The sequence below is a fragment of the Ranitomeya imitator genome, chromosome 2 (assembly GCF_032444005.1).
Source record: "Ranitomeya imitator isolate aRanImi1 chromosome 2, aRanImi1.pri, whole genome shotgun sequence".
NCBI lineage: Eukaryota > Metazoa > Chordata > Amphibia > Anura > Dendrobatidae > Ranitomeya > Ranitomeya imitator.
The window spans coordinates 172,673,399-172,695,721 of NC_091283.1; the positions used below are offsets into that span (position 1 = coordinate 172,673,399).

The window sequence follows — 22,323 nt, forward strand, 5'->3', positions numbered from 1 at the left end:
AGGATATAATGAAACTAGAGAGAGTACAAAGGAGGGCAACAAAATTAATAAAGGGGATGGGAGAACTACAATACCCAGATAGATTAGCGAAATTAGGATTATTTAGTCTAGAAAAAAGACGACTGAGGGGCGATCTAATAACCATGTATAAGTATATAAGGGGACAATACAAATATCTCGCTGAGGATCTGTTTATACCAAGGAAGGTGACGGGCACAAGGGGGCATTCTTTGCGTCTGGAGGAGAGAAGGTTTTTCCACCAACATAGAAGAGGATTCTTTACTGTTAGGGCAGTGAGAATCTGGAATTGCTTGCCTGAGGAGGTGGTGATGGCGAACTCAGTCGAGGGGTTCAAGAGAGGCCTGGATGTCTTCCTGGAGCAGAACAATATTGTATCATACAATTATTAGGTTCTGTGGAAGGACGTAGATCTGGGGATTTATTATGATGGAATATAGGCTGAACTGGATGGACAAATGTCTTTTTTTGGCCTTACTATGTTACTATGTTACTGTGTAATGGCTGTGTCTGACCGTGCAGGAACATGGTCTGAACATACCATATCTCCTGGTTAGGAGTGGAAGTAAAATAGAGTACGCAGACAGGACAGCACAGGATGACAGCTGTTGGTTTCTAGAAGGGAAAGCATGTAAACCTTGTTTTACCTCACAGAAAGAATCAGCTGTGATCCCGTGCTGTCCTGTCTGTATACTCCCTTTTGCTTCCACCCTTAACCAGGAGCTGTGGAATGATCATACCATGTTCCTGACCAAACAGACACAGTCATTACACAGTGCACAGCAGGGGCACATTTATAAGATTATATCAGCACAAGAACTATTTTTTAACACATTAGATTGTGAAACTTATTTTTATTCTAATATCTATTAATTAAAATGTTTACTGATTTCCTGGGACTACCCCTTTAAGCCTTAAACAGGATATCCAAGTTGGAAAAAAAGTTTTAATATGTTTAACGTGAAACTTACCTAATATGTGTCAAATAAGGAAAGCTATCTAGATGTCAGTATCTGCTCCAGTCTGGCATCCTGACATCTCCACTCCAGGTTTTTCAACACAGGAAAAAGATCCTCCCCCTCCTTATGTCAGTCATTTGTGTGAAGGGGCTTAGCTGTCTAACTACTTTTAATACCTAAGCCAACCCCCTTCTCTATTTATGCAGCACACATGTTGAAGAATGGGGATGGTTTATCTATTGGAAAAAGAGTTAGGTCAGCCTCTTTCATGCATCTCACAGACATACAGAGCGGATGTGACAGAACAGTAGAGGTCCCAAACCCAAAATAAGGGTGTGCCCAAGTCTTTGTTCTTGGCTGTTCTTCATTTCAGTGAATGAACGATAGAGAAAGCAGAGTAAGTGGCCTAAAAAGGTTTTTCACACACTTAAAAGTTATCCTCTATACTTGGGATAGAGAATAAATTACTGATCTCTGGGAGGTCTGACCTATGAAATGCCCAGTAAGGTCTAGCTATGGGGCCAGCTATTTGCAGCAGTCCCATAGACAAATGAATGGATATGTGCATGCTCAACCGTCAATCCATTCGACAAGGCACGGCAGAGCCCTGTTCTCAGGATCACTGGGGGCTCAACCTGTCAGACCCCCCAGTGATCAGTATTTATCTCCTATAATTTTTGATTGTGGGAAAACCTTCTTTAACCCCTTAGTGACAGAGCCAATTTGGTACTTAATGACCAAGCCAATTTTTGCAATTCTGACCACTGTCACTTTGAGGTCATAACTCTGGAACGCTTTAACGGATCCCGCTGATTCTGAGATTGTTTTTTCGTGACATATTGTACTTCATGTTAGTGGCAACATTTCTTCGATATTACTTGCGATTATTTATGAAAAAAACGGAAATATGGCGAAAATTTAGCAATTTTCAAAATTTGAATTTTTATTTCCTTACATCAAAGAGATATGTCACACAAAATGGTCAATAAATAACATTTCCCATATGTCTACTTTACATCAGCACAATTTTGGAAAAATTTTTTTTTTTTATTAGGGAGTTATAAGGGTTAAAATTTGACCAGCAATTTTTTATTTTTACAGCAAAATTTACAAAACCATTTTTTTTAGGGACCACCTCACATTTGAAGTCAGTTTGAGGGGTCTATGTGGCAGAAAATGCCCAAAATTGACACCATTCTAAAACTGCACCCCTCAAGGTGCGCAAAACCACGATCAAGAAGTTTATTAACCTTTCAGTTGCTGCACAGGAACTGAAGCAATGTGGAAGGAAAAAATGAACATTTTACTTTTTTTCACAAACATTTTACTTCAGAACCAATTTTTTTTATTTTCACAAGTGTAAAAAAAGAAAATGAACCACATAATTTGTTGTGCAATTTGTCCGGAGAATGCCGATACCCCATATGTGGGGAAGGACCACTGTTTGGGTTCACAGTAGAGCTCAGAAGGGAAGGAGCGCCATTTGGCTTTTTCAACATAGAATTCCCTGGAATTGAGATCGGACACCATGTCACGTTTGGAGAGCCGCTGATGTGCCTAAACAGTGGAAACCCCCCACAAGTGACACCATTTTGGAAACTAGACCCCCTAAGGAACTTATCTAGGTGTGTGGTCAACACTTTGAACCCCCAAGTGCTTCACACAAGTTTATAACATAGAGCCGAAAAAATTAAAAATCATTTTTTTTTCACAAAAATGATCTTTTCACCCCCAATTTTTTATTTTCCTAAGGGTAGCAAGAGAAATTGGTTCCCAAAAGTTGTTGTGCAATTTGTCCTGAGTATGTCGATACCCCGTATGTGGGGGTAAACCTCTGTTTGGGCGCACTGCGGAGCTTGGAAGGGAAGGAGCGCCGTTTGACTTTTTAATCTCTTAATTGTGAGAGCGGACGCCATTTTGGGTTTGTAGATGTGCCTAACAGCAGAAACCCCCCACAAGTGACCCCGTTTTGGAAACTACACCCCTCAAAGATTTTAATCAGGGGTATATTGAGCAATTTGAACCCACATGTATGACACAGAGTTTGATAACATTAGGTCGTCATATTGAAAAAATTCATTTTTTTCCACGAGAATCTTGTTTTAGACCTGAATGTCTCACTTATTCAGAAATAACATCAAAAAGTGGACCCCACAATTCGTTACCCACTTTATTATGAGCGCAGCGATATCCCATATGTAGTCAAAAAGTTCTGTTTGGACAAATTGCAGGGCATGGACAGAAAGGGGCACAATGTGACAAATTTGGCTTTATTTGAAATTGAAGATCCAGGACCCATTCAAAGCTTCTAGAGACATTGAGCAAAAAAGAAAATCCTTCCAGGAATTATTACTCACAGAGGGAGGCATGCTCCTAAAACACAATGGCTGACTATAAAATTGGTCTTGCTAACAAAACAGTTGTCCCGCATTTGCGTATATTGTAGCAGGAAGAATAAACTGTACTGGAATGAAGGGCAAAATGTGTAGGAAAATGCAGCCAACTATGTGGCAAAGCGGAGTTTGTTCCAAAGATGAAAGAACACCATCAGGGCTAGAATGGCAGACACTTTTAGAGACTGGTCGTACAACGTCCTTTTAGCTCCATCAATCCCTATATGAGAGACGAATGTGCCAATAGACGTGGTACACCATAGCAAGCTCCCACCCGCCAAGGTCAGAACCGCTATATGCACAAAACAACCAGTTCTCTATAGAAAGAATTGTCTGGTACCAGAGGTTCAGTAAGAACCATAAAGTAAAGCCCATAGTGTATAAGTACGGAACTTCCTAATTTTTTTAGAAATCCTACAATAAAATGATCATGCCCGTATCATCAACATAAATATAAGTAATATAAATGGAAGCCAAAGTTTTGTGTAGCAAGACAGTCATAAAACAGTCAAAGTTAGATAAATGGTCAAAAATGTTTGTGAGTAATCAAGTCCTAGAATTCATTTTCAGACGATCTCACTTTTCAAGATAATTTCTGGGGTCCGCATTCTAACGCTTATTGACATAGGTACGTGGACGAGAATTTGTTGGAATAATAGTTTGGTATGGGATTGATCGAGTCGTAGAATTTTCAGATGACCTGACTTTGCAAGAACATTTGTGGGGTCCACACTCTAGAGCGTACAGACGTGGGTACGTGGACGAGAATTTGTTGGAATAGTAGTTTGATATGGGATTGATCGAGTCGTAGAATTTTCAGATGACCTGACTTTGCAAGAACATTTGTGGGGTCCACACTCTAAAGCGTACAGACGTGGGTACGTGGATGAGAATTTGTTGGGATAGTAGTTTGGTATGGGATTGATCAAGTTCTGGAATTAATTGTGAAATGGGGTAAAATGGGATCTACTAATTAAAATATTGTTTATCAATTGTTCCAAATTGTACTACTGGGGCCACTAAGCAGAAAATAAAAATTATTGAAAAAAAACAAACTAATAATTGTAGGTGGTGTGGTAGGTCTCAAAACAGGGGGAGATACAAAGGCCTGGTTGGGATGGGCATGTGGGGCAATAGAATCGGGAATCACTCCGTCTGCCATGCTTTCTGCAAACTCGGCACCTTTTTTGAGGATACCTTTGGGTGGGAGTGACAGGGACAGGGTGAGGAAAATGGCGTTCTGAATGTCTCTGGGAATCCTCAGTCGAAGGCTTCCCCTGGTGCCATGGACTCAAATATGAGGCTCTCTACTACTTTTTCCTGAAAGTGCAGGAACGTAAGTGGTCCTTGAGATTTTTTATATAGCACAAAACTGTTATATGTGGCAGTTTGAATTAGATAGATTCCCACCTTTTTATACCACGCCCTGGTCTTCCTCTTGACCAGGTATGGTTGCAGAACCTGGTCTGACAGGTCTACGCCACCCATATGTCTGTTATAGTCTGTGACGCAGACAGGTTTTTCTTTGTCACTGGTGGCACCCCTCTCTCTGACCGTCACAGTGGTGTCCGTATGCAGTGTGGAAAGCATGTAGACGTCCTTCCTGTCTTTCCACTTCACTGCAAGAAGTTGGTCGCTTGCAAGTGAGAATGACGCCCCCTCTCCAAACGTCTGGACACCAACTGTGACGGAAACTCCACTCTGTTTTTCCTCACTGTCCCACCAGCCCCTGTATTTGCAGCATGGAGGGATTTGTATAGGGGGATGCTCGTGTAATAGTTGTCGGTATACACGTGGTACCCTTGATTGAGAAAGGGCGTCATTAGCTCCCAGACAATTTTGCCTGGGATACCAATTGTTTGGGGGCAGTTTGCGGGGTTTATTTGGCGGTCCCTACCTTCATAAATTTAAGAAGGTCGACTTGTACCCTGATGAGCTCTTGCAAGCTTTATATAATTTTACGCCGTATTTGGCTCTCTTGGAGGGAATAAATTGGCGGAATAACAGACGGCCCTTGTAGCTCATCAAGGACTCGTCGACTGCCACATTTTGCTCTGGGGTATAGGAATTTAGAAAGGAAGTTTTTAGGAGGGAAATTAGGGGTCTTAATTTATTTAGCCGATCGTAGTTGGGGTCAGTTCTTGGGAGAGCTTGGGAATTGTCACTGAAGTGGAGGAATCTCATCAGGGCTTCGTAACGGGCTCGGGACATGATGGCTGCAAATACAGGGGTGCAGTGGACAGCTTTTGTTGCCCAGTAAGAGCGGAGAGTGGTTTTTTTTTACTATACCCATATTCAGGGTGAGGCCTAAGAATTTTTTTATTTCGGGGACATTTGTGGGGATCCAGGAACGGGAATGAAAGGCAGTGGGTTTTTGGGAAATATATTGCCGGGCATATAGGTTTGTTTGGTGGACGATTAATTGCAGGACTTCGGGGCTAATGAAAATTTCAAAAAAATCAATGGGGGTAAAATTGGCGACATCTACTTTTATTCCAGGGACTGCAGAAAAAGGGGGAATTTGAGGGGAAAATGAGGTGTCATTATACCACAGCAGTGGGGGGACTGCGGTACTTGGTCCTGCCTCTGAAGCTTCAGCAGTGACGACCGACTCCGCTACCACCGGGCTGGGGTATCCCGTGGAGGAAGAGTCGTCATCACTGTCTGAAAGCTGCTCAACTTCAGGGGCAGAATCTGTTTCGCTGCCGGAGCAAAGCAGGCTGTAAGCTTGCTCCGCGCTGAAAGTTCTGCGGGCCATTTTATCTAATTCCTCCCCTAACCCTAACCCTAAAAAAAAAATTTTTTTAAATTATAATTTTTTTTATTTTTTTTATAATCCTCTGCTGATGATGCAGGGATTACGGAGAACGGGGGTGGGTAAAATTGGATGCTGGCGGATATAAATAAAGTGTTTTTTTGTAACTGACAGGGCAGCACTTGAACTGTAGTCTCTGTCTCTTCTCTCCTAGAACAACTACAAGGAGAGAAGAGAGAGGTACAGCCCAAGTGCTGCCATATTTATTAAATATTAGGGGTTTTGATCACTGTAATTGGACATATTACAGTAATCAAAACCCAGCAACCAATGAGAAAATTCTCATAGGTTGCTGGGTCTCTGCTGGCAGATCATGGCAGGCACACTAATTAATTAACGGCGCTGTGGTTTAAGTACCCTTAGCGGCCGCCGTTAAAAGGCGTATCGGCGGTCGCTAAGGGGTTAAAGGGGTTGTCCACCCCTTTGAAACTTCGGCAAGCGCTAAAGTTTGCCAAATTCTAGTGGTGTGTAATGTGCACACTGTTTAGAATCCGGCTCTGCTTACTGTTTCCATCGATTGTCATGTGACCCCTAAGTATGCGATTAACGTACTTGTGGTATTGTGCCGAATAGAGTTTCAGCCGCGTATCTTTAGAAAGTTAATATTGCTGTTCAGGGCTGAGACTCTACTCCGCACATGACCGCAATTGTGCAAATAAAACATGTGTAGTCACATGATGATAAGTGGTGTTGAATCCTAGTGGTGCGCGCATTGCTGTTAGGATTTGGCAAGCTACAGTTCTTATTGTAGATTTCACCGGGGGTGGACAACCCCTTTAAATAATAGTTTGTAGCAAGACTTGGGTCCTCCAAACCCTTAGGCCGGCGTCACACACAGCGTAAAACAATACGGTCCGTATATTACGGCCGTAATACGCTGAAAAGTCCCGAAAAAAGTGGTCCGTAGCTCCTCCGTAGGCAGGGTGTGTCAGCGTTTTTTGCGCATGGCATCCTCCGTATGTAATCCGTATGGCATCCGTACTGCGTGGTTTTCTCGCAGGCTAGCAAAATCAACATACCGCTATAGAAGTGATCCATGTGTCCCAAAAAGAAAAGAAAATATATATATACTGTCTCTCTATATATATATATATATATATATATATATATATATATATATGTCAGTAGACACATATATTAGAGAGAAAAGCCGGTAATTCAGTGCGGTGTACAGTAAAATCACACTGACAGCTTACAGTAGAATAGGTAGAATAAATGTGTACACATAGAATAGGTATATATATATATATATGTCAGTGAGACACATATATGTATATATATTAATATTTATTCCAGCGCTATACAGCTTGAAAGCCGGTAATTCAATTACCGGCTTTTTCTTTCTCCTTCCTAAAACCCGACATGATTTGAGACATGGTTTACATACAGTAAACCATGTCTTCTCTCCATTTTTTTTGCAGATTCCACACTACTAATGTCAGTAGTGTGTATCTGCAAAATTTGGCCGTTCTAGCTCTTAAAATAAAGGGTTAAATGGCGGAAAAAATTGGCGTGGGCTCCCGCCCTCTGCTGGCTGTTCATAGATCGTGGGAAATTACCTAGCTTTCCCACGATCTATGAACAGCCAGCAGAGGGCGCCTCACCGCAAATGAAGCTAAATATAGATCATTGATCTATTTTTAGCCTCATTCCCTGGGGTTTTGCAGCGAGGAGCAGCCTGCATTAGCACAGCTCCTTGCTGCAAAATGTTTTAACCCCTTCAGAAGGATTTACATCGTTGGACGTTACAGATCTGCGGAGGGTAAGTATATTGTTGGTTTATTATGTTTTTTTACTCACAGAACGAGGGTCTTCAGTGACTGGATTGGGCGTTGAATAAAATACTGCAACAACCATTGTTTTTATTTCATTAAAATAATTTTAAATAATGTGTTTGTGTTTTATTTAACCCTTCACTACAATTGGATTAATAATGGATAGGTGTCATAATTGACGCCTCTCCATTATTAATTTGGCTTAATGTCACCTTACAATAGCAAGGTGGCATTAACCCTTCATTACCCCATATCCCACCGCTACACGGGAATGGGAAGAGAGTGGCCAAGTGCCAGAATAGGCGCATCTTCCAGATATGCCTTTTCTGGGGTGGCTGGGGGCAGATATTTTTAGCCAGGGGGGGGGGCCAATAACCATGGACCCTCTCCAGGCTATTAATATCTGCCCTCAGTCACTGGCTTTACTACTCTGGCGGAGAAAATTGCGCGGGAGCCCACGCCAATTTTTTCCGCCATTTAACCCTTTATTTTAAGAGCTAGAACGGCCAAATTTTGCAGATACACACTACTGACATTAGTAGTGTGGAATCTGCAAAAAAAATGGAGAGAAGACATGGTTTACTGTATGTAAACCATGTCTCAAATCATGTCGGGTTTTAGGAAGGAGAAAGAAAAAGCCGGTAATTGAATTACCGGCTTTCAAGCTGTATAGCGCTGGAATAAATATTAATATATATACATATATGTGTCTCACTGACATATATATATACCTATTCTATGTGTACACATTTATTCTACCTATTCTACTGTAAGCTGTCAGTGTGATTTTACTGTACACCGAACTGAATTACCGGCTTTTCTCTCTAACAGCGCTGCGTATTTCTCGCAAGTCACACTGCTTGTCCGTGTGTGATCCGTATTTTTCACGCTTCCATAGACTTTCATTGGCGTATTTCTTGCGCAGTACGGTGACAAACGCAGCATGCTGCGATTTTGTACGGCCGTAGAAAGCCGTATAATACTGATCAGTAAAATACGGCAAATAGGAGCAGGGGCATAGAGAATAATTGTGCCGTATTTTTTGCGAGTTTTACGGACGTAGATTCTGCGCTCTTACGTCCGTAAAACTCGCATGTGTGACGGCGGCCTTAGTGGTAAGAACAGTTTTCATTGTGTACACCATCCTATGTGTTATGTCTAGCGCTGACAGCGGGTCATCGGACACCTACAATGTACAAAGTGCAGGCCTTTCCTTACTATAGAGACCATTTTGGTTGCTATGTGATATGACTAAATACAGAAGTAACTTACACATTTTCCATTTTAAGTATGGAAGCAGGAATGCACTTTTCACTTTACATTACTGGAAGGTTGTGCTAGGAATATGTCGCACATCTTAAATGGAGATCTGTTTATCATCTATAAATTCATCCCCACTTCATGCTTTATGGAAATTCCATTACCAAAAATGATATGTCTGCAAATTCTTTAATCGCTCTTCACATGGCATCAGGTCATTTATTTCCATAATAGCTGTGGATGTTATGTTGGGCAGTAGCTACAAGATGCCTCAAACCTTTTTAATACTACATTATATTCTTATAGACTCGATGACTTGAATTACTGGAGGTTGCCAGCTATTTTCCTACAGTCACGTTGTTTCGACTTCATAAGTGTGAAAAGATTCTTAGAATTTTCTGATATTTAGACTTGATAATTGTTTTCTACTCTTTGCGAAGTAATAAACAGCATTTCTACCTTCAGATGGTTGTTGCATCTCGACATCCCCTTACCTTATGTCTCGAGAGGGCTTCCCATTCTGAGCACCATAAGCCTGAATGGTGAGCTACTAAGGCCTTTTATCCACTTATCAGGTCAGCCTACGGTTCTTCCCTCCAGCGTGGTACATAAACACCAGAGGGAAACTGACCTCATAGTTTTTTTTAGGATTATTTGCAATCATCCAGCACCTCTGTGGCACCAAATTGGTGTTACGGTAGTTCCGAATCGGAAAATGAAACGTGCAGCGTTTTCTGAGCCGGACAAAGAATATAACTTTTTCATGAGTTGTGTCCAGCTTTGGCATAAACCAACCAACCAGACACAACTGATGAATCGAAACCCAGCCTAACAGAGCATCTGTGTACTACATGGATGACTATTCATTTGAATGCTGGCATGAAATGCCAACTATTTGGCAACATCCTTTCAACCTTTTGATGAAGCAACCCCTTTACATTTAGACCATCAGTAGTGAAGGCCAAAAAGGAGTGTTCTATGGGAATAGTCTCTTTTTTCCCCTCATGGTAATAAGCTTTGTACTCTAGGATTTCAGTCTCCAAAAACCACTGACTACACATGTTTGCATCAGTAACTTTTACTATCCCTAATTATCTGCTGATGAAAATTAAACAATATTTACCATACCTTTTTTTTAATTTCCTGAATTCATAGTTGCAAATGCGGAGTCCAATTAAGAAATCCGGCAGTGGGATGAATGGATTAACTTAATTAGGTCACTTTCACATGGATATAATCTCTCTCTCTTGCTGCTGTTTTCACCAAATTGAAAAAGCTTCTTGGAAGCATCATACATCCCCCACCCTTTTCATTTTTTTATCTAGTCATGTAAAAAAAGCTACAGGACACTCTTGGGGTTCTTTTTTTATTTTATTTTACGGTATAAATGTTTGGTTTAGGGCCTTGCTGAGCTTTTGAGATAGTAAAGTTGTCTCAGCACCAAGGGTGTGGTAGGCGGTAAAATTTAATTTCTATAAGGGCTGCTTGTTTCCAGCCAATGTGGCTACAACTACAGGTTTTCAAAGCCCTGCCATCTTTCTCTGAAAGCACAAAAAATATTGGATTAACATATCAGATTTTTTGGATGCAAAAAAAATGCCCAGTTTTCATTATGTGCTGAATCAGATTTTCATCCGCATTTGGTCCATATTTACCATTCTCGAGTAGTGGTTTCCCATGCTTCTCTCATTACTTACTCAGTGAACAAATTATATATTCTATGGGCCTAGATAGCGATAATTTTTTTCCCAGATCAATGGTCCATATAAAAAAAACAAGAAATAAAAAGAACAAATGGAGATAACTTTGATCTGATTAGCGGACCAAAGTACAAAAAACAAGAGAGCACTCAAGTGCAACTCGATTGGCATTGGATTACAGTAGGCCATGTCTCTTTTTTTTTTCTTTTTACTATGTGGACTCTGATATGTGGGGCTTTAGATGCCCATCTAGTTGTATACTCAACATGTTTCCTCACTATAGATGTAAAACCTGGCAATGATGGTACTACAGGAGGTGTAGAGGTGTAAGTGAAGCAACTATAGCCCAACAGGATGATAGTAATGATGAACAGCTCTCAGTCTTGAGAAGTAGAACTAACCAGTGTATGGCTACCTGGAAATTGGCAGCAAGCTGCTTTTGCTGGGTTGTTTTATTACTATTTGGTTTGATGGATCCCAATGAAGAGACCTGTGTAGTCTCGAAAGCTTGCAATTTGTTACCATCTTTTCAGTTAGCCATTAAAAGGTATCAACCACTGAGGAATCTCAATTCTCAATATTTTTCTATACTGGTGGCTAAAATTCATCTTGCAAATGGGTTTTAATTCAGTGAACATTCAACTTTGATGTGGTCTGTGGTTCTAAATCAGCCAAGAGTAACTCTGTAAAAGATGGATAAGTGTTACACAATCCTAATCAGAGCAGCATAGCGAGCTTACTGACGGATTCTCAGGTAACTCATTCAGCAGCCAGCAATAGACAGTGTGACACAGAGGCTGTAGAAGGCATTGCAGTATCTTTAATGAGATCCAATGACAGAAGCAAAGAGCCCCAATTACCTGCATTAAAGAAAAAAAACACCCAGAGGTGGATAATTAGGCAACAAAAACATGGAAGCCATTATCAATCATGTTGACTGAAAATCCTCAACAGCTATCTAAAGTGTATGGGCACTTTTAGGCTATGTTTACATCAGCATGGCTGTGAACAGTATCTAAAGTCCATCACCTTAGGATAGCCTGCTTGTTGATGATTTCCAGGTTGCTACTTTTTGTTAGCTGCACAATAAAAACAAAACTGTAAAATGTGAAGGTAATAAAGATGAATAAGATTAGTTGCCTCTGTGGTTGTTGCACATCCGCACCTCCACAGAACATGCTGGGAGTTGTAGTAGACAGCCGTGAAATATGATTTTACAAATGAATTTAATATTCTTCACTGGAACAAAAATCAAACATTATTTATTTTATGACATGTAAATCCTGAAAGTTAGATTTTGGAAAGCAGCCGCCCACACAAAACAAAGGTCAGCGGCCGATCATTGTTATACAATATAGGAGAGACCCAAAGCAGGCCTCCCCGGCCACAGAATAATTGACATAGGCGGCAGAGACTGTACACGTTAATCCGTGGTTGGCTGCTTATCATGTCTTACCTCATTTCTACATAGCCTGGAAGAAATGAAGTCTCACTATTAATGAGAAACGACATCTGCTTTATGTACAGTGGACAGGGGCTGGAAAAAAAACAAGATGAAATGCTAATAAATTTTATAATGTTTTGAAATAAATTTGTTTTCATTATTTTTCTTCATTTCTTTGTATTGTCTCTGTCAGCAATTACTTAGGGTAAACTTACACATTGGTTCAAGTGCAGATTTATGGAAAACAAAACAGGACTGCCATTTTTCAGATTTTTTTTGTTAAGGGGTTGTTCAATAAAGAGCATTTTAAGGATGGTAAATGTTTGATCTCTGGGAATCTGGCAGTGAAAACTAATGCCATGTGAATGCAGCAGTACTGAGCAGGTGCAACTAAAGCAGAGGTGGTCTCACATTGTCACTACCACTTCATTCACACAGGGGAATGTGGGACACTATTGTGACCGGACCAACTGACCCCCCAACAGCAAGTATAGCATAGGATTCACATGTTCTGCTTTGCCCCAATTTTTTTCTTGTGTCATTTCAGGTCAGCTTCTGGGTTGTCCGAGAAATCCTAACAACACAGACTCTAAAAATTAGAGCTGAAATACTGAGCCATTTTATCAAGATAGCCAAGGTAAGGGTTTATATGGTATCCTATGTTTTTATTTGCTTTTCTCACCACATGTTGACCACTTTCGGAGTGCTATTGGCAGCTGTATTGGTCATCACCCAGGTTTCGTGTAATCACATATGACTAAGCAAAGAAGACGATTTGGTGAACTGAGGAGAGACTCAAAAAATCATCAGGCTTCAGTGAGTTAATAAACAAAGGCCTTACATTAGGTTAATTTGTTCTGCATTATGGCTCATACGCTGCAGACACAACATCTGCATTTTGGTATTTCGTTTTATTGGAATTCTTCAAGGTAGTTTCCATTAATCCACTATGGAAACATGTCATATGAAAATGTATGTATAAGTCAAGTAAAACGTAAGCACATGTTATTAGATATGTACGATGCCATCAATCTGAATACAATGATAGGGGAACTCATAATTCATGTACAAGACATTTGCTTTAATGCCACACCTGATGGTCGGGATTTCCCAATCAAGTTCATGACCCGTTTTAATAACAACCGATGCAGTTGACTTTTAAAGTCTAAAAACAAGGAAAGAAAATGTTTCCAGAAGAAATTGTATATGAAAACATTGAATAGTAAAATATTACAGTCATTTCCTAGTCCCTTTTCAATCTTTCCTTCTTACCAATGTGACAATTGACAGGCGTCTGTCTATGGCCGGGGTACCTGATTTAGGAAGCCACCCAAACCATTAGCACAGTCCTTGCTTGAATATTTCATTATGCAATTATTAACGGGGGTAGACCATCATTTTAAGAAAGTACCTTCGTCAAGAAATGTTGTAAAATAATACAAATTGGATTGCTTTCTTTTAAAAGTGCATTTAAAAGAGCAGAGATTGCAGGCCGCCCCCTCATTTTCTTAAGAACCCAGATTCGGTAAACATCTATCATTAATTGCACAAATGTGAGCTATAAACCGCCCAAGACCCCGTGTAAACAGCCGGCGCTGTATTCCAGCCTTAGATTGGCCACATGATTAATTGCAAATCAAAGCTTATTACAGAATTTATGCTTATCGGTAGCAGTTTCACAAGTCCACCGATACGAATATAAACAGAGAAGCTGCAAAAAGTAAATTGTTCTGACAGCGACTTATTTGTTTCTATAAATCACCGGTTTAATGGCTATTCAGTCTTGCTTCGATATACTGACACATACATGTTAATCTTCTTTCCATTTTAAGATATTTTTTTCCCCTAAAGAAGGCCTTTTTTATGTATGGAAACTAGCGAGAGCAAAGAAGTGTTCATTTTTGGCTACCAACAGGATCTCTGTGTTTTCTAACCTTCCCATTAAAGGGGTTGTCTCACCATCATACAGTAAATGTGTAAAGTCGTGAAGTGCTTGTATAAACAAGTGGAGGGATTTTTTATTTTATGGCTTACTGATTGATGCCTAGGTTACTGGCCACTAGTGATGAGCGAGTGTACTCATTCCTCGGGTTTTCCTGAGCACGCTCGGGTGGTCTCCGAGTATTTGTTAGTGTTCGGAGATTTAGTTTTCATCACTGCAGCTGAATGATTTACAGCTACTACCCAGCCTGAGTACATGTGGGGGTTGCCTGGTTGCTAGGGAATCCCCACATGTAATCAAGCTGTCTAGTAGCCGCAAATCATACTGCTGAGGCGATGAAAACTTAATCTCCGAACACTAACAAATACTTGGAGACCACCTGAGCAACGAGTACACACGCTCATCACTGTCTATCAGCGGTGGCCAGTCCCCTAAGCCAGGGGTCCCCAACTCCAGTCCTCAAGGCCCACCAACAGGTCATGTTTTCAGGATTTCCTTTGCATTGCACAGGTGATGCAATTATTACCTGGGCAAGACTAAGGAAATCCTGAAAACATGACATGTTGGTGGGCCTTGAGGACTGGAGTTGGGGACCCCTGCCCTAGGCAATCTCTTTTCTGTTCGTGCTCTAGACCAGCTGATATAACTAGATCTAGCCAGTCTCTGTGCTCCTCTGATGCTGAAGAGGAAATCTGCTTCTGCCCATTGCATCATAAACTGCACAGTTTAGGCAAGCTATGCAACCATGCCCTCAAACTGAGCTGTCAATCTTCAGGAGCACCCCTATCCTCCGCAGGCTCGGAGACAGAGGAGCTCTGTGCACCTGAACAGTAAGCTGATAAAACCCCTATAATGCTAGGGAGAATCTCATGGGCCTTTATTCAGACCTGTGTATTGTTAGAGACTACAAGTAAATCATTCAGTCATACCCCCAATATGTTCCCTGCTTTATGCTCGCATATATGTGATAGGTTAGCAAGAAGCAAAGGACAGATAGAAGGTAGTATAACCATGGTCTTCATTGAGCTGTATACACAAATCAGTGGGATATTAATGCTAATCTTAAAGTTGTTTTTTTTGTGTGTGTTTTTTTAAATGCATTGAACATTATAAAATATCTGTGCAAAGTTGGGCAGGCCCTTTAAGTGTTAAAGGGACTCTGTCACCTGAATTTGGCGGGACTGGTTTTGGGTCATATGGGCGGAGTTTTCAGGTGTTTGATTCACCCTTTCCTTACCCGCTGGCTGCATGCTGGCTGCAATACTGGATTGAAGTTCATTCTCTGTCCTCCATAGTACACGCCTGCGCAAAGCAATCTTGCCTTGTGCAGTCGTGTACTATGGAGGACAGAGAATGAACTTCAATCCAATATTGCAGCCTGCATGCAGCCAGCAGGTAAGGAAAGGGTGAATCAAACACCTGAAAACTCCGCCCATATGACCCAAAACCAGTCCCGCCAAATTCAGGTGACAGGTTCCCTTTAAAGGGGTATTTCAAAATTCAAAAATGACAATATTTGGCTTAAAGTCCTCAACTAATCCTGAGAAAGAAGAGGCCACAACCATAGTTTGATTAGGGCTTTGCTAAAGAGGATACAGCCGGGACCAGCTGCTTCGAAAGCATCACCAAACCAGGGATTCAAGCTTCAGGAGGCTAATTTGCATATTCCAGGTGCCTTCTGGGAGAAGCGAAGTCTCCCTAAGCTAGAAGATCGTTGGGTACAGCCGGGACCAGCTGCTTCGAAAGCATCACCAAACCAGGGATTCAAGCTTCAGGAGGCTAATTTGCATATTCCAGGTGCCTTCTGGGAGAAGCGAAGTCTCCCTAAGCTAGAAGATCGTTGGGTACAGCCGGGACCAGCTGCTTCGAAAGCATCACCAAACCAGGGATTCAAGCTTCAGGAGGCTAATTTGCATATTCCAGGTGCCTTCTGGGAGAAGCGAAGTCTCCCTAAGCTAGAAGATCGTTGGGTACAGCCGGGACCAGCTGCTTCGAAAGCATCACCAAACCAGGGATTCAAGCTTCAGGAGGCTAATTTGCATATTCCAGGTGCCTTCTGGGAGAAGCGAAGTCTCCCTAAGCTAGAAGATCGTTGGGTACAGCCGGGACCAGCTGCTTCGAAAGCATCACCAAACCAGGGATTCAATCTTCAGGAGGCTAATTTGCATATTCCAGGTGCCTTCTGGGAGAAGCGAAGTCTCCCTAAGCTAGAAGATCGTTGGGTACAGCCGGGACCAGCTGCTTCGAAAGCATCACCAAACCAGGGATTCAAGCTTCAGGAGGCTAATTTGCATATTCCAGGTGCCTTCTGGGAGAAGCGAAGTCTCCCTAAGCTAGAAGATCGTTGGGTACAGCCGGGACCAGCTGCTTCGAAAGCATCACCAAACCAGGGATTCAAGCTTCAGGAGGCTAATTTGCATATTCCAGGTGCCTTCTGGGAGAAGCGAAGTCTCCCTAAGCTAGAAGATCGTTGGGTACAGCCGGGACCAGCTGCTTCGAAAGCATCACCAAACCAGGGATTCAAGCTTCAGGAGGCTAATTTGCATATTCCAGGTGCCTTCTGGGAGAAGCGAAGTCTCCCTAAGCTAGAAGATCGTTGGGTACAGCCGGGACCAGCTGCTTCGAAAGCATCACCGAATTTTTGCCTGTAGGACATTATTGCAAGAGAGCTTGGCTGAGTAGATTACACAAGAAGGAAAACACACAGCAAGTCAGCAGGATCTAGGAGCAACATGGCAGATGTGACAACCTACATGGTGAGCTGCAGCATGTGCTACATGTTCACAGATCGACCAGAAGAAGAATCCAATTTCACCTGTCAGAAGTGTAGACTAGTGGCCCTTTTAGAAGAAAAGGTGCGGGGTCTGGAAGAAAGAATAGCAACTTTGAAACTCATCAAAGAGAATGAAGACTTTCTAGACAGAACAGAAGCATCTCTACTGGTCACAGAAGGTGCAAAAAGTGTCAGAGAACCTCCAAAAGCAGATGAGTGGAAGCATGTGACCAAAAGAAGCAAGAAGACCATGGAGAAATCACCAACCACACAACTGAAGAACCGATATCAAATCTTTGTAGAGGATGAAGATGGCACACCTAAGAATGAAGCAATACCAGCAAGCAAAAAAGAAAAGGGCACACAGCAACAAGTGACAGCAAAAAGTACAGCCAAGAAGCAACGAAGAGTGGTGGTGGTGGGAGACTCACTACTGAGAGGCACCGAAGCAGCCATCTGCAGACCGGACATAACTGCAAGAGAAGTATGCTGCCTTCCAGGTGCGATGATCAAGGATGTGACCGATAGGATACCAAAGCTCTTCAGCTCCAAGGACGTCCACCCATTTCTTCTGATACATGTTGGCACCAATGACACGGCAAGGAAGGACCTACCGACAATCTGCAAGGACTTTGAAGAGTTGAGGAAGAAAGTAAAGGAACTGGATGCACAGGTAGTTTTTTCTTCTATCCTTCCAGTAGACGGGCATGGCACAAGGAGATGGAACAGGATCCTTGATGCAAACAACTGGCTAAGACGATGGTGCAGACAACAAGGATTTGGATTCCTGGACCACGGTGTGAATTACTGGTATGATGGACTCCTCGCCAGAGACGGACTACACCTCAACAAACCTGGGAAACACACATTCGCCAGAAGACTCGCTACACTCATCAGGAGGGCGTTAAACTAGAAGAAGAGGGGACGGGAAGAAAAACATTAGACTCGAACAAAGACGACCCAGGAAAACATACTCAGAAGGGAGGTAAGAACATTTCTAAAACAATCCACAGTGAGGAGATTGGAACAAAACAAAATCCTCTAAACTGCATGCTCGCAAACGCCAGAAGCCTGACAAACAAGATGGAAGAACTAGAAGCAGAAATATCTACAGGTAACTTTGACATAGTGGGAATAACCGAGACATGGTTAGATGAAAGCTATGACTGGGCAGTTAACTTACAGGGTTACAGTCTGTTTAGAAAGGATCGTAAAAATCGGAGAGGAGGAGGGGTTTGTCTCTATGTAAAGTCTTGTCTAAAGTCCACTTTAAGGTAGGATAATAGCGAAGGGAATGAGGATGTCGAGTCCATATGGGTTGAAATTCATGGAGGGAAAAATGGTAACAAAATTCTCATTGGAGTCTGTTACAAACCCCCAAATATAACAGAAAGCATGGAAAGTCTACTTCTAAAGCAGATAGATGAAGCTGCAACCCATAATGAGGTCCTGGTTATGGGGGACTTTAACTACCCGGATATTAACTGGGAAACAGAAACCTGTGAAACCCATAAAGGCAACAGGTTTCTGCTAATAACCAAGAAAAATTATCTTTCACAATTGGTGCAGAATCCAACCAGAGGAGCAGCACTTTTAGACCTAATACTATCTAATAGACCTGACAGAATAACAAATCTGCAGGTTGTTGGGCATTTAGGAAATAGCGACCACAATATTGTGCAGTTTCACCTGTCTTTCACTAGGGGGACTTGTCAGGGAGTCACAAAAACATTGAACTTTAGGAAGGCAAAGTTTGAACAGCTTAGAGATGCCCTTAATCTGGTAGACTGGGACAATATCCTCAGAAATGAGAATACAGATAATAAATGGGAAATGTTTAAGAACATCCTAAATAGGAAGTGTAAGCGGTTTATACCTTGTGGGAATAAAAGGACTAGAAATAGGAAAAACCCAATGTGGCTAAACAAAGAAGTAAGACAGGCAATTAACAGTAAAAAGAAAGCATTTGCACTACTAAAGCAGGATGGCACCATTGAAGCTCTAAAAAACTATAGGGAGAAAAATACTTTATCTAAAAAACTAATTAAAGCTGCCAAAAAGGAAACAGAGAAGCACATTGCTAAGGAGAGTAAGACTAATCCCAAACTGTTCTTCAACTATATCAATAGTAAAAGAATAAAAACTGAAAATGTAGGCCCCTTAAAAAATAGTGAGGAAAGAATGGTTGTAGATGACGAGGAAAAAGCTAACATATTAAACACCTTCTTCTCCACGGTATTCACGGTGGAAAATGAAATGCTAGGTGAAATCCCAAGAAACAATGAAAACCCTATATTAAGGGTCACCAATCTAACCCAAGAAGAGGTGCGAAACCGGCTAAATAAGATTAAAATAGATAAATCTCCGGGTCCGGATGGCATACACCCACGAGTACTAAGAGAACTAAGTAATGTAATAGATAAACCATTATTTCTTATTTTTAGTGACTCTATAGCGACAGGGTCTGTTCCGCAGGACTGGCGCATAGCAAATGTGGTGCCAATATTCAAAAAGGGCTCTAAAAGTGAACCTGGAAATTATAGGCCAGTAAGTCTAACCTCTATTGTTGGTAAAATATTTGAAGGGTTTCTGAGGGATGTTATTCTGGATTATCTCAATGAGAATAACTGTTTAACTCCATATCAGCATGGGTTTATGAGAAATCGCTCCTGTCAAACCAATCTAATCAGTTTTTATGAAGAGGTAAGCTATAGACTGGACCACGGTGAGTCATTGGACGTGGTATATCTCGATTTTTCCAAAGCGTTTGATACCGTGCCGCACAAGAGGTTGGTACACAAAATGAGAATGCTTGGTCTGGGGGAACATGTGTGTAAATGGGTTAGTAACTGGCTTAGTGATAGAAAGCAGAGGGTGGTTATAAATGGTATAGTCTCTAACTGGGTCGCTGTGACCAGTGGGGTACCGCAGGGGTCAGTATTGGGACCTGTTCTCTTCAACATATTCATTAATGATCTGGTAAAAGGTTTACACAGTAAAATATCGATATTTGCAGATGATACAAAACTATGTAAAGCAGTTAATACAAGAGAAGATAGTATTCTGCTACAGATGGATCTGGATAAGTTGGAAACTTGGGCTGAAAGGTGGCAGATGAGGTTTAACAATGATAAATGTAAGGTTATACACATGGGAAGAGGGAATCAATATCACCATTACACACTGAACGGGAAACGACTGGGTAAATCTGACAGGGAGAAGGACTTGGGGATCCTAGTTAATGATAAACTTACCTGGAGCAGCCAGTGCCAGGCAGCAGCTGCCAAGGCAAACAGGATCATGGGGTGCATTAAAAGAGGTCTGGATACACATGATGAGAGCATTATACTGCCTCTGTACAAATCCCTAGTTAGACCGCACATGGAGTACTGTGTCCAGTTTTGGGCACCGGTGCTCAGGAAGGATATAATGGAACTAGAGAGAGTACAAAGGAGGGCAACAAAATTAATAAAGGGGATGGGAGAACTACAATACCCAGATAGATTAGCGAAATTAGGATTATTTAGTGTAGAAAAAACACGACTGAGGGGCGATCTAATAACCATGTATAAGTATATAAGGGGACAATACAAATATCTCGCTGAGGATCTGTTTATACCAAGGAAGGTGACGGGCACAAGGGGGCATTCTTTGCGTCTGGAGGAGAGAAGGTTTTTCCACCAACATAGAAGAGGATTCTTTACTGTTAGGGCAGTGAGAATCTGGAATTGCTTGCCTGAGGAGGTGGTGATGGCGAACTCAGTCGAGGGGTTCAAGAGAGGCCTGGATGTCTTCCTGGAGCAGAACAATATTGTATCATACAATTATTAGGTTCTGTAGAAGGACGTAGATCTGGGTATTTATTATGATGGAATATAGGCTGAACTGGATGGACAAATGTCTTTTTTCGGCCTTACTAACTATGTTACTATGTTACTATGATACGGTACTAAATCGGCCCCCAATAACATTAATTCACTGGATCATTGGGATCTCAGAGGTCAGACCACCACAGGTAGTAAAGTCATGGCATATTATAGCAATTTGCCATCAATTTCTAAGCTGTGAAGAGCCTTTTAGTACAGAAAATCCCAATCATCTAACATCATGTAGTCCCCTTCTAGTGTAATAGAAGTAGAAAGTGGTATTATTGTGTCCTATCTGATTGGAATCCCAGATTTCGTACCAGAATTTCTCATGATTTTTCAGAAATACCCTAATTCTTATTATTGGAATTTAGGAAAAATAAAATCTTTTTATATATTGCTAAAATAGAGTGCGCTAATTATTAATTATTCATCATTCTTGTGTTTTCTCCCCAGAAACTTTTGGATCTGAATAACCTCCACTCTCTGATGTCAGTAGTGTCAGCGCTGCAGAGTGCGCCCATCTTCCGGCTGACAAAGACCTGGGCTGTAAGTGACTCCCATACTCGCTGTATCGTTTTTCTTCTGTTACTCTGTCTGGTGTGGTTCCACAGCTGTAAAGAATCTGTCAGATCTCACTTCCTTAGGTCTCACTCTAATGAAGCTCAGACCTTTGAACGTGAAATGAATACATGACAAATATTGCTTTAGTGTAAAAGCTCTACCTCAGAGTTCCCCGAATAGATGCGTGATCGCTGTACACATGGCTCATTCATTTACAGTCTATGGAGCCTTATGCTAGCGAAGTGAAAAAGTCTTAATAATTCACCAGCTATTGGAAACAATAAAAACATACAAAATAGTAACAGAAATTGGTAAGAAAATAATGTACTATATGATCAGATGTAAGAAGCTTAATCAAGAGAGTATAACATCATCAGAAGTCAAATACAACAATTTTTCAGAAAAATGAATCTGTCACTCTTTCTGCTGTCGTTGGTGATGAACTACCACTTTATCAGCAAGCACGTACTGATAATATCAAAGTGGCACAAGTTCTATCCATCTGCTGTTTTCTTTTAATAAGAGAGGAATATTTATTTTAATGGAATACGCCAGGCAAGAAAAGATACACTATTTTATACTAAGTGAAGCTCTAGCACATCGGTTTTGGCTGGAGTGATTTTTTTTATTTTACAGCTTTTATCACATCTGAGCCTTATGTCATACCCAAACATCTGAAGCATTACCAAATATACACAGTACAGACCAAAAGTTTGGACACACCTTCTCATGTAAAGATTTTTCTTTATTTTCATGACTATGAAAATTATACATTCACACATTGGCATCAAAACTATTAATTAACATATGTGGA

At 41.3% G+C, this 22,323-nt stretch overlaps 1 protein-coding gene across 22 annotated transcripts in view; it reads left to right on the forward strand.

Annotated features, from left to right (window-relative positions):
• The window catches only part of RALGPS1 (Ral GEF with PH domain and SH3 binding motif 1), a 953,479-nt gene that overhangs the window by 306,523 nt on the left and 624,633 nt on the right, over nt 1-22,323 (forward strand). For all 22 annotated transcript variants that reach the window (XM_069748007.1, XM_069747990.1, XM_069747991.1 and 19 more), the window contains 2 exons: nt 12,912-13,001; nt 21,402-21,494. In XM_069748007.1, the coding sequence (XP_069604108.1) occupies nt 12,912-13,001; nt 21,402-21,494 (183 nt within the window). The remainder of the gene's footprint in view (nt 1-12,911; nt 13,002-21,401; nt 21,495-22,323) is intronic.